We start from the raw sequence: 16,070 nt of genomic DNA on the forward strand, positions 1-16,070 counted from the left end.
TACGATAAGAAATACAGCTCATAATTAAATATTTTCTGCGGAATTATTTTAAATTCATGTTTCATTTTTTCATTCATTCCCTTCAAAAGTTACATAAGCTGAGGTATACGGTGATAAAAAAGAGCGATTAAAAAAAGCGTAAATCACAGCTTTTCGTTGGAATGTAAAACCAAAGGATTAGGTTGTTTTTGTTTACATCCACGCCTCACCAGTTTTTATGAAGCTTTCATGTATCGAAAACACTATCAGGCGTTTTTTTTTCGTATGGCCGGTCACCGTAATGACTTGTGGTAGTTTATCAACCGCAACTTGTTATTCCGGAGTGGTCCTCTTTATACCTTCAATTTTTTTCCAGCTTGATCATACTCAGTTCATTTTTCCGTTCGAAGAATAAGGGAACTTTCTGTCATGCCTTTAGGTTTAGATTCACTAATTTCGTGGTCCGCTTGACCAATTAATTAAGGTTTTTAATTGTGATAAAAAAGTCAATGGCACGAGCGGGATTCGAACCCACGATCTTCGGCTAGATACGCCGCTGCTCTACCACTTGAGCTATCGTGACCTCGATCCACTCCGACACCAACTTCCTATCTCAACCCCACCTTTTGAGTTTTCCCTCCTTTTTGCCATTTTTCAAATGTCGTGTAATCGGATTGGATTCTCGACGACAAATGAAATGGCCACGGAGAGCATTAGTGAAGTATACTTCATTAATTCATTAAATTCACTAATTTCGTGGTCCGCTTGACCAATTAATATATTACAATTAATTAAGGTTTTTAATTGAGATAAAAAAGTAAATGGCACGAGCGGGATTCGAAGGTTTTAGGTTTAAAGTTATTCATCTCGAAATATATTTGGCATAATGCTTTAAATATTTTGACAAGGTCTAAAAGTATGTATTATACACAGCTGTAGTCAATGACTAACTTTCGAGCACACTAATAAAAACATATTGCCAAATTTCGTCAACATATATTCTTTTATTGAATATTACTACATTCATATATTCACCCATCTTCTGAAAACGTATCCACAACCATCTCTTTTAATGTGCAAAATGCTGTTATCTCTGATGGTCTATGTCTTGTATTTGGTTTTTTATTGTAGCAGACATTTTGTTTAAATTGTGTTGTGGAAAATTTTGATAAAGATATCATTAATTTACAACTTTTGAGACTAAACCTTCTAGGGATGTTGTATAGAAGTTGTATGTAGAAATCTAAAAAAAATGGGCTTTATGCTTTAAGGCATTTGTTTCTTCAAACAGGACTCAAGCGCCATTTAATCCACTGACACCTCTTGTTACCTTTGCCCTCCTTGACGTGATTGGAAACAGAAGAAGCTTTTATTCCCCTTTTTGAGATTTCCACCCTTTGATTTCCAATCTCATGCCCCACTAAATCCCCAAGGCGCCATTATCATACGCACGGAAGAAGGACATTGCAATCAATTTGCAGTTTAACCCAGCAAGCATAACGGATTAAATTCTGACGGAATCTCATTATATTTTTTTTTCCCTCCGGCGAGCTTGGTTCAAACAATCCCTCCGTGCTTTCCTTTCAGCCCACTTATCTGAATTTTGGAGAGGAAGGAAAAATATCATTCTGTTTCACCTCTGAAAGCGAATGGCTTAGTCGACTTTTATGGCTCCTAACAAAGAAAATGCCGTCTTAAAAAGAATTATCAACCGTAGATACTAGATATTAAAACGAAAACTGTTGCCAATTTGTATTATAAAGTTGTACTACCAATTGAATGTCAAAAACCTTTATGTTATTGGTTTTAAAGTAGAATGTTTGACGTTAGTTACCATCTAAAACAGCAAATTATTTTATTCTGTTTTAAGTATTGTACAATTGTTAAACTTTATCTACAGAATTAGATTGGTCACATGAAAAGGCTGTAAAATAACTTTTAACACGAAAATTGTACTTTATTTGCCTTAAATACCGTTTAATGAGAAAATGAAGTTTCTTAAAAGGAGGGAAAATTCAAAAAGATGGGGTTGAGAAGGGAAGTTAGTGTCTGAGCGGATCGAAGGCACGATAGCTCAAGTGGTAGAGTAGCGGTGTATCTAGCCGAAGGTCGTGGGTTCGAATCCCGCTCGTGACACTGACTTTTTTAGCCCAACTAAAAACCTTAATTAATTGAAATATTGTTAAAAGGATCGTTTATTAAATGAATAACTAAGTGTTAACCGAACAATCGACCTACTAACTCTCAGTAATCAATTAAGAATGGATCTAGCGTAGGCAAGCCGTGGAGAACTTTGTTAAAATAGAACTTTAGGTAGTTCAGTAATCCAACCCATTGGATTTGAATGTCGATTTCTGTTGACACCATCGGTTCTGCTACAATCTGCTTACTTACCGGATGAAACGAGACGACACGGATCCAGTATTCCACAGTTCCTAACGTGTCCGCAATCACGGCAACACTCCTTTGTTTGAATTCCATTTAAATTTTAATGGCCGCCCTGGCAAGGTTTGTTGGAATGGCCTATGCAGATTTGGTTCACCGGTATGGAGAACCCTGAGCCGTCGTTCCTGCCGGCGTTTGTTAAATAAATATGTACGGCGCAAAATAAATAAGAGAACAGGGCTTTCATCTCTCGTTATTCGCTCTAGATTATATTACGAGCTTCTCGACTTTGGAACAATGCCCTCGTAATTGGTCATGTAGGGCTCCTAAGTTGATTGCTTTCACCAAGTCAACCACAGGCTCAGTCATTTAACTCGGTGGGGACGGGCCGCAACTTTAAACGGGCCTAATAAACCGCTTTCCAACCATTTGCTATTTAATAATTTCCACTTCGGAGCTTAATTGGTTTCCTCAAATAAACTTAGAGCAGAAGGTAATTGTTAATTTAAAATCTAATACGGTTCAGGTTGAGTCAATTGTTTGCAATTGTTAAATCAAAATTATTATAAGCATCGCAGTTATAAATATAAGTCTTTATAACCAAAAATCAAAATGCGGAGTGGTGTACTTCTTCGTCAGAACACACCGGCCAAGCAGGCAGACCAAAATGTTCGGAAATATACAAACTACAAACTGTTAACAATCTACCCTAACAACTATCCACTTGTAACCATCTAGAATGGTCATTATTGAAATAAAGTTATAGTTTTCCACTAAGATTGCCCAATAAGCAAAAAATATAGCCGTTATCATGTGTGTTTACAAATTTTTTTATTTAATTTTTTTAAAATTATCTTTTCTTTTTGTGTAACACTTCTCTACAAAATGTTGAAAAACAAAAAATTATCAAACCAAATTTTATCTAATTAGAACGTTAAAATTAATCCTTTTATTTTTAAACACTTTTCTTATTTTTTATTTAATTGTTTAATGTGACAGACATTTATAGTTGATTTAGTTGAGGACTCTGTGATTTTAACCGGTCAAATATTCATTTAAACATCTCAAACTTCGTTACCAGATACGCTGAATCTCGAAGATTATTTCTGCAATAATAATCGATCTTTCATCATTATTATTTTAAAAATGTCGACTATTAAATACGTTAATGTAATTTTTTTCCGCTTCACATTTTCATCAAAACAAAGCAAAATCGTAATTTGACGATTATTTGATTTGACCGATCCAACTGCTAATTTGATATTGTTTCCCACCCGAAGAATCATCATAGGCAGAGCGATAGGTTGCACTGTTCATTCTCATGCTGGATTGGAAAATTCAGCTTAAGTCCTTTAATGATAAAATTGTTGGAGCATTGTTTATGGTCAAGATTTGCGAGTATGAATTTCAGTTTCGGCGTCGTTATTTTATCATCAATGTTTATTTTTTCAAAACAAGATTTTTGTCAAGTGGAACTGTTTTCCTCCCTCAAGCCGGCTAAATACTTAGTTGTCCCATAGACTCAGTATTAAGTCCAAAATAGTATTGTAAGTGGAAATTTTGTGGTGACCAATTACAAAGAAATATTTGGTTTTAACGTACAAAAATGCCACACACATTCTAACACGTTGGCACTTGGGAAAACAATTAGTGTGACTATGCTTCTTTTATTTTATTTATTATCAAAACTATCTATCATAGATCAGACGTAAAAAGCCAGATTCTCGTTTTATTATTATGTACAAAGCATCTCGTTGGATGCCTTCAAACAATTTCCAATTACTCTCAGCCGAAAAAACACCAAGAAAAACACCTCAGTACAAAACCACTTAGAAGCCCACATAAGGAATAGTAGGAAGGTATAAAAAAAGAAAGTTTCGTCGGTCCCTATGTCATCGTCTAGTTCCATCGACCAAATTGAGGATAAGCGGGCAGAAAGAGGGCGTCTAACAATGTCACAAATAAAGGAAATGGTGACAGTTTCGATGATCCGTAGGACGAAATATAATTGTGCATACACCCAAAACGGTTTTCACTTCTTGAGGAATGTATCAGGGCGCTGAAAAAGGAAAATGCTCAATTTAGCAACAAGTTAGATGCCAGGTAGAAGAGTTATGGGAAGCATAATATGATTGCACGAGCAGTTGAACTACAAGTCTCGTCGTTCTAATCTGGTATGCAATGGAAAACTCAAAAACAGTGACGAGCTGGTGGTATTAGTTGGAGATGGTTTTTGCAGACAAAATAACATCATATGCAGTATATTGTTTGTATAAAAAATAAATATTTGTACAACTTTATTATTTACTTGCATGTATTATTTATGGGCCAATAAACATCAAGTAGTCATCGCCGGCCCTCTGTGCTTTAAATAATTTTTTTCTTTTTTTGGAGGGGGGGGGGTGTTTCATAGCGCAACTTTGTCACTGACTCTCATATTTTGTATGACTGTTGTCCTCTTGAAGGTTGTCAAATTGCTAACAAAAAAACAAGGAACACACAAACACATGGCATTCAAGGGAGTATGAAACACTTCTCACATCCTCCGGAAACATCGCTATTAACTGGAGACGTGCCCCCCGGCTGAAACACCGGAAGTCCGTAGAAACCCCCCAATGCCCCGGTGAATAATTAGCAGATAACCCCGACAACACGCCGTGCTCGCAGCGAGATAGCCGGAAGCGCACTTCCTGCGTCGTGGTTCAGGATATTCCGACGACGCCGATATCCTTTCACCTCCCATAACAAGAAAAGTCTGGTCACATTCACTTCCGCAGAGAACTCAGTATTCCTCCGGGTGGATTTAAACTCTCCATTCACTCTAATAAATTACTTCCATGCAACACTTTCTCACCCAGAGTATACCATATTCTTCGAGGTGGAAAATAATCCTTTCATTCAGCTAGTAATTTGCATTCACTCAAGTGCATAGCACAAAATATACTATGTACATTTAAAATTTCTTATAGCCCTGAGATCGATCAGTGCCCCGTCTCCCGTGCTGTATGGTCAGTAGGAACTCTGTACCTCATCCTGCAGCCTTCTAGTTTTATGCTCAACGCTTCATCTTCCACCAGCAAGTACTTATGTGTAGGTAAGCCTAGTGACCCGACCTCCGAGGATCAGTGACCAAGTCTTTATCTATTCTTCATTAATCTTACCATATTTTCGGACAGATATTTTCGGATTTTTTATTACTTTCTTTTCAGAGAGAATTCTTTTTAATTTCAAAGCATTTTTAAACTGTTTAATTATAACATTATATAAGTATATATAGGGTACAGGTAAAGCTTTGAAACTGGTTTGAAATTAAAAATAATTCTTACAACGACATGGCTGTTTCAATGTTCAATACTTCCCGGAGTAAATATTTGTGTTAAATGTATTAAAAGTATACACTGGATATAGGAGCATTGAAAAGTTGACAGTTGCAAAATATTTACGTACGAATGTATAAAATGATAAAATGCGAGTAATATACAAATGGATTGTACCATTTTTGTTATGTAAGCTATCATTATTAAATTGAATAATTCTGAGAATTATTGAAAAAAATAACATGCCTAACTAATTTCCTTTTGAGCGAATTGGCTTCTTCTGTTTGAGATTTATGATTTCATTTTCCATATTCAAAGAAGTTTCTAACATTTAAACATACTGATGCTCCCTGAATGAACATTAGCATTTTAATTTCCTTTTAGAAACGTACGTGCATTATCTTCGTCTATAAACTTTCCCGAGGGCAGACAGATAACCCGAATAATTCAAAAGAGGCCTTTCTTATCGGAGGCTTAAATACTATTATTGTCTTAATCCACAACCGACTAAATTGTCTTGGAACTGAATTAAAAACGCAGTGGGCCGTTTTAAAATAAAACTTTTTATTTTATTTTAATACACCTTACGACATCCTCAACTCAGGAGAGTACCGCCCGGTGTAAAGTGATGTCTTGCATAGCTTTTATTCCTCCACAAACGTGCTTATTTTTATGGATACTGTATCCTGTAACTGAGAAATATTCCCAACCCTTGCGAGAGATAAAGGCGAAAAGTAGGCACAGCCCAACCCCAACACAACCGACTCCCACACACCGCATAATATTACACCTCTCCCATTTTGAGAAAGTTATATGACTTCTATTTGTTGATGTCTCGAATGGGAACAGCGTGGTTTACACATGACAAGTTTTCATGAATAAGAAACTACTTTCTTCTCAAAATACGATTCTTAGTTACCAGGCGAAATACGACTGGTCAAACCTCAAAATTTAATTGATTTGTACTCTTCATACGTCAAAATACTTTCACTAATTTCACGTACTGATTTCACTTTATAATTTTGAACATTCTTTACAATTCACTAATTTCGTTGTCCGCTTGACCAATTAATATATTACAATTAATCAAGGTTTTTAGTTGAGATAAAAAAGTCATTGACGCGAGCGGGATTCGAACCCACGATCTTCCGCTGCTCTACCACTTGAGCTATCGTGACCTCGATCCACTCGGGCACCAACTTCCTATCTCAACCCCACCTTTTGAGTTTTCCCTCCTTTTTACCATTTCGACAAATGAAATGGCCACGGAGAGCTTCCCTCAAAAAGGAGGGAAAACTCAAAAGGTGGGGTGGAGATAGGAAGTTGGTGTCCGAGTGGATCGAGGTCACGATAGCTCAAGTGGGAGAGCAGCGGCGTATCTAGCAGAAGATCGAGGGCTCGAATCCCGCTCGTGCCATTGACTTTTTTATCTCAACTCAAAACGTGTGGTGATTTCTAAATAAATATCAACTAAAAACCTTAATTAATTGTAATATATTCTTTACAATGATTATTTGAAGATCGTGAGATGCGAACTGGTGTGACATAGGTTTTAGAAAAACATTTTCTTTATTGCCAACGTTTCGATCTTTATTGAGATCATCTTCAGGGCTCAAAGTGTTTTTCTGCGTAGATGAGTCATTCTTATGGGTCGTGTTAAGAGAGCCCCACGATCTTCAAATAATCATTAACTAACGGCCACTAAACACCACACATTCTTTACAATTAATTAATTATATACTTAATTTGAAGATTTAATTAAAAATATAAGTTCCATTCATAAATAAATTGTCAACAGAATATACATTACACAAAAACAAATAAAAGAAAAAATCATATAAGCAAAATATAAACAAAAATAGCACAGCAAAACATAGCTTCCGGCTTGCACAATAAATATATTCACAGAAAAATTGGATTATCTCTGAGAGCGACATATGAAGTAATTTTAAAAAATCGATTTCCAAGTTTTGAGATACAAAACGTGTTTGCCTTTCCCTAGTCAAGCCGGAGCACTGCAAGCGAAGTGTAGAAAGTCGTTTGGTGCTTGACCACAGATACTACCAATTTTGTTCAGATCAGAACGAAAGGTGAAAGATTTTTTGTGCCGAGCGGGATTTTTCAATCTGTCTTATTTCAGTTGAAAATTTTGTGAAGAGTGCGTCAAAATCACATAAATAATTATATTTTTGATAGTTTTTATCTAAAAAATCATAGCGAGATTCTCCTCCCATGCTCGTTACAGCTTTTGAGTAAACATTCTTTTTGTTTCCAAAAGGTCGAAGCATTGCTTCTCTCATACTAAATCGTGATTTTATTAAGGCAAAATATTGTTCAGCGGATGAGTCCAGTCATGTGTTACATCTATCCGACCGTCTCCTCTTTTATCGTATATTCATAATGGTCATATTTTTTCCATTTTTGTCCGGCTGGAGTAATTTCTTCCAAAATTTTGAAGCATGTTTGACGAGCGTAAACGTCGTTTAGATAATTTTATATATATGTTAGTAGTCAGTATGTCAGGTTCGAATGCAGGGTTCGAGAATCTTTAATCGTAAATCAATTATATTATGAATCCTTTTGAATTTGGTTAATATAATTATAATCCTAAATTTTTGATTTCTTTTTTATGAACGTTTATTTTTAAAATAAAACTCTACAGTCTAACAATTATATATTTTTTAAAACATTTCTATTTTAACAAAACCCTATATAATTTTACAATTTCGATTTTAAAAAACGAGGACAGTTAAAGGCAATTATAGAAAAGAAGACAAAGTAATCAGATGAAACTGTTTTTTTTTTCAAAATGAAAAGATAAACTTTGTTTGTTTGTAATATAACCATTCAAACAACTAAAACAAGTATGTTTTTTTTATACGAGGGTTCTCAACAGCAGAGGTCAAAAGGTCAAAGAAAAACCCATCTGTAAATATGTCGGGTTCGAATGCAGGGCCGCTGGATTCGAACCCGGGACCTTTACCTTACAGTGATGAGCGTCGTGTCAACGCCTAAACCGTTACCCCTATTTAAATCTAAAATATATATATTTGATTACTTTCTGCTATCTCAATGTTGTACTTTGTTCAAAAAATTTAAGCTATTTTAGAAAATAGTTGGCACAGTTTTTTCTTGATTTATGAATTTTTGTATCACTAATGGTAATAAAGATTTTGTCTAATGTATTTTTTGTACATTTAAATAAACATAATAATACAATGTTTACTACTGATTAATTAGTTTTTTACTAAAAGAATAGCCAGTTTAAATTTACTACAAAAACATAAATAAAAGTTTATGTTTGTAATGTAAATATCCATCACAGTAAAACAAACACACATGTTTACACATTTATTTGTTCCTCATTTTGATACTTGTGTCTCTCTCTTGAATTCTACTTTGTAGCACTCGGTGACAAAAATCAGCAAACAAATGCATATCATTAACCACATCGCTATAAATTTTCGTATGGTTGTAACCATTTTGCAAATGATTCAGCGAAATGTGTTTGAAGAATCGATCGGATGTAAAATCGCTAAACGATTCAGTACGGCGTAATGGTTAAGTTCGTATAAATGATCGGGTCGTTAACGATTTTATCGCTGATAATATGTAACGATGTAGTTAAAGCGGCCCAAAAGGATGCACCTTACGGGGGCCCACATAATTTTCACTGGAGAAGAAAACCCAGAATTTATTGGTTAAAGCAAAACATCGCCGTATGAAATGTGTATCGAGTATATATGTCTCGAAGTGTTGTGATGGTAATGTTTTCGAAGCCGGCTTCAAACCCGGCCCATCTGCGTTAATGACTAAGCATTAGCATAGAAAAGCGATTCGAGAGATTTTTGCACCGAGGTCTTCCTTCCGACGAGTCCGCCAACTTCGCTTGTTTTCCCTGGCCCACTTTTCCCTCTTTCCCAATGTGCGTTAACGAAAATTTCCCTTTCCACTTCGCTCGACTCGCGGATTTGGGAAGTTTACGTCCCGCCGGTATTTTGTATCATTAATATGAATGAGAATTTGTCATGGGCACGGTGAACTACGAAAATTAAACGCTGATAGAAACTTTGAAGTCATTTACATATTCTTCATCACAATCATAAAGGAAATCGGAGTAAATAGTTTTGAAGAGAATAAACTTTCCTAAAACACCGTTTAAAAGAAGTTTTCGACTTAAAAAAATTAAAACATTGAAATTATACATTTAATTTCTATTATAAAACAATTTTTTTTAATTATTGCTCTATCACAATTCTTATATACCTCCTCATTATTATTGATTATTTGGAGAGCGTGAGATGCGGTCTGGTGTAGTTTTTAGAAACCGTTTTCTTTATCGTGTCAACGTTTCGATCTTTATTGAGATCATCTTCAGGGCTCAGAGTGTTTGTTTTCTGTGTAGATGTGTCATTCTTGTGTGCCCACTCTCAACACGACCCACAAGAATAACACATCTACACAGAAAACAAACACTTTGAGCCCTGAAGATGATCTCAATAAAGATCGAAACGTTGGCAAGATAAAGAAAATATTTTTATAAAAAATACACCACACCACACCCCATATCAAGATCTCCAAATAATCATTAACTAACGGGCACTAAATACCACACATTATTATTATTATTTTAAGTGTATTACAAGTACCCCATACGGGGGTAACGAGCAACTATGTTATGGAAAATTAACAAAAAGAGTAAACTATACATTGAGGAATTTGATTAAGATTACAGCTTCCTAACTTCCTGCCTACTTTGTATTGCACCTCCGGATGTATCGTGTAAGTTCCGCTTAATAAAGCACTTTTAAACTAAGAATTAAAAAGTACGAATAAAACGACATAAGAACAAACGAAATTATTTAAATTATTTATAAATGTTATTTGACTTTTTTATAAACTTTCTCGTGTAAAACATTTTCTATCTCAAAATACAATGAAGAAACGTTTTTATTTAAAATAAAAAACGGATAGATCTTGCCGTGGTGACAGTTAATTAAAATCAACTATATCCTCAACCCGTTGAGAAAGGAAAACTTTATGTTTCAGACTTTTAATAAATAAAAGAAGGCAAAGAAAAGACAAAGCCTCTTTCTTCAAAATGCTTTTGTTTTCAGACTTCTCCTGCCCGGTCATCCTGTTACCCCTTTTCACCGCGATCGGACGGAAGTGGTTAATTTTACCTGTGACAGCCTCTTTGTAATTATCTTGGTCTTCCTCCCAATTCTAAGCCCGTTTTCGGGAGGTTTTTTTTAATGCGAAACTTCCTTTTTTTACTACAATTTTCCTGAATTTGGTTAACATTAAAAAGAAAAGGAAAAAATGACTTTAAAATATAAATTTTCATTTGTAATATTTGTACAAAAAATATTGATAAAAAAACCTATTAAAGAAAACATGTCATCTTATTTATTACCGTGTATAGTTTAAGTCAAGTATAAAATGGCCACGGAGGAGAGCTTTAGTGAAGGTATACTTCATGTTAACTTATTAAATTCCTAGTTTTCGTGGTCCGCTTGACCAATTAATCTCTCCGTGGCCATTTCATTTGTCGCCGAGAATCAAATAGATTACACGACATTTGAAAAATGGCAAAATGGTGGGAATAATCAAAAGGTGGAGTTGAGATGGGAAGTTAGTGTCCGAGTGGATCGAGGTCACGAGCTCAAGTGGTAGAGCAGCGGCGTACCTAGCCGAAGGTCGTGGGTTCGAATCCCGCTCGTGACACCGGCTTTTTTATCTCAACTAAAAACCTTAATTAATTGAAAGATATCAATTGGTCACGCGGACCACGAAAACTAGTGAATTACGGTTTAATTTATATTTATTATTGAATGATCACTATGATTTTTTTTACTGGTCAATCGAAACCTCAAAAACTTGTTTTATTTACATTTAAATAAATAATAATAAGTAAATAAATTTAAGCTTTGGTGAAGGTATACTTCATTTTAACATTAAATTCACTAGTTTTCGTGGTCCGCTTGACCAATTAATATCTTTCAATTAATTAAGGTTTCTAGTTAAGATAAAAAAGTGACCTTCGGCACGGAGATCGTGGGTCCGAATCCCGCTCGTGACACCGACTTTCTCATTTCAAACAAAACCTTACATAAAAAGATAGTTATTAACATTTTTTTAACAACTGGAACTTAAAACTTAGCTTCTTGCCTTTACTTTTTTATTTTATAAATTAACAGATTTATAGAAAAAACACGTACAAACTTTTTTTAACCTTTGTATGTATGAAAAGTAATTCACACCTCCTAATTAATTATAATATCATTTTTGAAATCTTTTTATGTTGGTAATATTTATTAAAATATTAATAATATATAAATATTGTTAAATAGATTGCTCATACTACAACAGGGCACAGTTTAATATATGAGGATCTTTTGCAGTTAAGAAAACCAACCGCGGTAACGATTTGGTTGATGACATGAGCTAATGTCTGACTCGATTAGTCTTTGGGATCCTCCAATCACCGCCTAGGATCAAGGGATAGCTTCTACAATCTTGTTACCGATATTTGCATAAATTGTTAGCATTCCAACGACTCAGTAACTGAGTTAATACCGTACCATTGATCACACTCTCTATCTTATTGGATTGCTTTATCCTCCTCAACCTCCCTCAGACAACTGATTCAAACTGATTTTGAGAGATTCATTTGAATTTCATTTCTCTGCGTATACATTATTACTAAATTCGACGTACGGTAATAAGGATTAATAAAGATTTTTGACGCTTTATGTCAATTTGATACAATTACAAAAATTCACAATTAATGACCTATAAATTTATGTTCTCGGTTCATTTAAAAATAAAAACATAGTACAATTTATACGAATAATCAAAGTTAAAAATGTAGAAAACGATAAAAATATATATCTAAGGTCGTGGGTTCGAATCCCGCTCGTGACACTAACTTTTTCGTTTCAGATGAGATGATGTATAGACCTGCTTGTTGAACAACTTGAACAAAAGGATCTTCAGTGAGGTCACAACAGAAAAGACAATACTCTTTAAGTCTTTGCCAAGCTTTCGACGATTATATCGTCATCATCAGGGCCTATTTATTTTAGCCAAATATCGCAGTTAGAAAACAATTATAAAATTATAAAAAACAAAATTACAAAAATAATTATTTATCTTACTTTAACTATATGACTGTTTAAATATATCTGGAGAGCAAGAAACCGCATATGTAATAATAATAATTAAAATTAGGTGAAGCTCAGTATCTAAAACAATGAACGGCGTGAGTTAATTAAAAACAATAAAACAATATAATATAAAATAAAAATTTAAAAATTATTTAAAACCACAAACGTGGTCCTATACGTTACCTCGGTTACACATAACTATAAATACACGTCTCTTTTTCTTAAAATAAATAATAAAATTACTTTTTTCCCTCAGGTATATTAGAATATCACAGTTAAGATTAGATTATTTTTTTAAATTGTACTATATATAGTTAACTCAAAAATACAAGTGCTTTTTCATTTCAACCAAGACTTTACATAAAAGGATTAATTTGGTCAATCAGACTACTAAATATAATGAATTTAATGAAATTATAATTGACCCCTCTAAGTCGTAATTTGAATTTATATATTGTTTTTAAATTTATAAATTGAATTTCACCAATTTAATAACGCTAATATTTATTTATTATTTTTTTTAATTTCAAAAATTTTTTGAGAAAGAAGACATTTTTGTTCATAGAGTTAGAAATTGCTTATTTCCTTTTACACAGCTTCTGTTTGTTTTTCTAGTATGTGTTTGTGTAAAGGCCATGTATAATAATGTTCCCAATAGGTTTGTTTGGCTATATNATATATATACAGGTCACAAATCATTTGGAAAATATTTTCATTTTCGTTTTTTTTCCAGAATGGGGATCGGACTTCTGGTACTGTGCCTGATGCTGGGAGGTTCCTATTCCTTTTGTCCAAAAGATTGCAAATGCTTTGACACCCCGAAGAAGACAGTCAAATGCACAAAGGGAGGGATGACAGGTCCCATCCCGGTCAAAGAAATTGACACCCAGACCGAGGTGAGACCACGGTTTACATCCATTTCGAACAGGCGTTTCACTCAATTTTTCGTTTTTTTTTTTTTTTTAGTTTCTGACGATAACCGCACCGGAAGAAAATGAAAACAGCATGACCATAGGGCCGATATTCCAAGAGTTCCAGCATCTTTTAAAGCTGGAAATTACACATTCCAACCTGCCCGCAATCGGGAAGCACACGTTCTGGGGCGTCAAGAAACTACAACGCTTGACCCTGACAAATAATAACATCTCACAGGTAGTACAACTTAAGAACTTTTCAAAATATAATTACTTATAGAAAATATATTTATAACAATATTTACAAGGAATCTATATAAATATTTTTTAAATTGTGTTTAAATCAATTGTGTATGAGCTTAAATAAGAGCAACTTCATCGGAAAGTGGAGAACTAAGTAACCAAACTCTATTGAAATTTTAATTCAATTAATTGAAATCAGTAATGAGAAAAGGGAAACGACAAACTAAAGAATGAAGAAAAAGGAACAGAAATAAATGACCCGGTGTAATGAGTTTTATTAAATGCTAGCACATTACGAGTATCTCAAGATTCAAATTATAACTGGAATGTGGCAATCCTGGAGTAGAGTAGACAAAAACAATTAAAAGGGGACAAAGGGCTATTCTTAAAATATTTCTACAGCAAATACTTGTTTGAAGGGTAATGAAACTATATTAAAAACCTTTTTTCAAAACTGCAGAAAACTTCAGTTAATAAAGAAAAATGCAATAAATATTAATTAGGCATTTTGGAATTGGATCAGGCTAAAATTATCAATTGACGCAAAAGGGGTTGATTTAAAAAATCAAGAGCTTAGTTTGTCTTGCAAATTTGAGCAAAATAAATAAAAAATAATTGAAAAGTTAACGAGAACTTTTTTTTATTTAATTCAAAAGATGATGTGTGTACATCAGTGATGGGGCTTTTGACCGCATCTCACGATCTCCAAATAATAAGTTGCTAATGGTTATATGAACAAAGTGGCAAACTGTTTCAACATTTTTTAAATTGAAATTTATTATTGGCAACAATAAAAACAGGAGAAAGATGGAATAGTTCGTAATTTCTTTGATATAACAACCCTGTAATTCAGACAATCAACATTTTTGAATGGTCATGTTGCTGGCACACCGAAATTCGGAAAACCCGCCAATGTTTACCGCATGAGCAGGAGCGGTGAGCTTTGAAAAAAGCCGATACATTTCACCGAGTGAGCGGTTTTGATCCGATCCTTAAAAAGAGTCGTTTTTCTATTTTTAGTGAATGTGGGCACCAAATGTAGAAATGTAATTTGCAAAATCCAACATAATTTATTAATTAGATACTTTTGACCTATAAAGTTTAAACCTTATGCAATAATTTAGACTTGACTCATTTTACGTATCTGTTAACAGGTGTTGGATTACAATTTCCGTGGGCTTGCCAACTTGATCGAGCTGAACCTTGACCACAACAGGATTGAATCAATGGGTTCTGGAACCTTCTGTCATCTCCCTGAGCTGAAGAAATTAACTCTTTCTAACAACCATCTAAAAGAATTATCTCCTAGATTGTTTCTCAAACTTGGTAAACTCAGTTTTCTGGATTTGAGCTACAACAATCTAGGCCATCTCGATCCAGGCGTATTCAAAGACGTCCAGGTAAAGCAAACAAAAAGTTTTAACCAGGCAAATAAAACAATTGAATTTTTTAATTTGAAGTGAATAAAGGAAGTCCTAAAGAGAATTCCATTTGTTTCCTTTCCTGAAAGACTCTCTTAACTCTCTATTTACAGCCAAGGGTGAAAAGTAGTAGACCATGAAGGGATGAACTTAGCACAAACTTAACACCTCCGCTTTCAGACAATGAAATGCTGAAGAAGGGGGCAAATGCTTATCTAATGAGAGCATTTTTATCCATGTGCCACTTAACCAATCCTATTGTTTAATCTTATCCTTTCTTATCTTCTGCCTTGACAGATGAAACGCCGGTGAGACTAGAAGACGTTCCAACTTCCTCTGACGTAATTCGAATTGATAAAGCCGGCAAAAAGTTCACGGGATATGTTTGGCTTCACTGCTGGGATTTATATTTTTGTTGACGAGTTACATAATAATAAGGCCACAAAAAGTGGGTATATTGGGAAAACAATGTGATGCACATCCTGCCTTTTCATCTAATCTGAATCTTTTTTTTCTAATGTTATATCGCTTTCTCTCTCTCTCTCTCTCTCTCTCTCTCTCTCTCTCTCTCTCTCTCTCTCTCATTTCTCCGTTGTTTCTTTTCCTTTTTCTTCTTGGCGAATGTCAATCCGGCCGGAGGAC

General features: G+C 34.3%; 1 protein-coding gene across 3 annotated transcripts in view; it reads left to right on the plus strand.

Moving 5' to 3' along the window:
- Positions 1-16,070, plus strand: part of LOC106666693 (carboxypeptidase N subunit 2-like) — a 259,862-nt gene that overhangs the window by 235,497 nt on the left and 8,295 nt on the right. For 2 of the 3 annotated variants that reach the window (XM_014394049.2, XM_024229903.1), the window contains 3 exons: positions 13,584-13,746; positions 13,817-14,002; positions 15,162-15,407. In XM_014394049.2, the coding sequence (XP_014249535.1) occupies positions 13,584-13,746; positions 13,817-14,002; positions 15,162-15,407 (595 nt within the window). Of the gene's footprint in view, positions 1-5,435; positions 5,459-13,583; positions 13,747-13,816; positions 14,003-15,161; positions 15,408-16,070 lie in introns of those variants that run through there. The other variant, XM_024229902.1, reaches the window with a different exon arrangement.

Source organism: Cimex lectularius, unplaced genomic scaffold (assembly GCF_000648675.2).
Source record: "Cimex lectularius strain Harlan isolate CLEC.00 unplaced genomic scaffold, Clec_2.1 scaffold244, whole genome shotgun sequence".
Classification (NCBI taxonomy): domain Eukaryota; kingdom Metazoa; phylum Arthropoda; class Insecta; order Hemiptera; family Cimicidae; genus Cimex; species Cimex lectularius.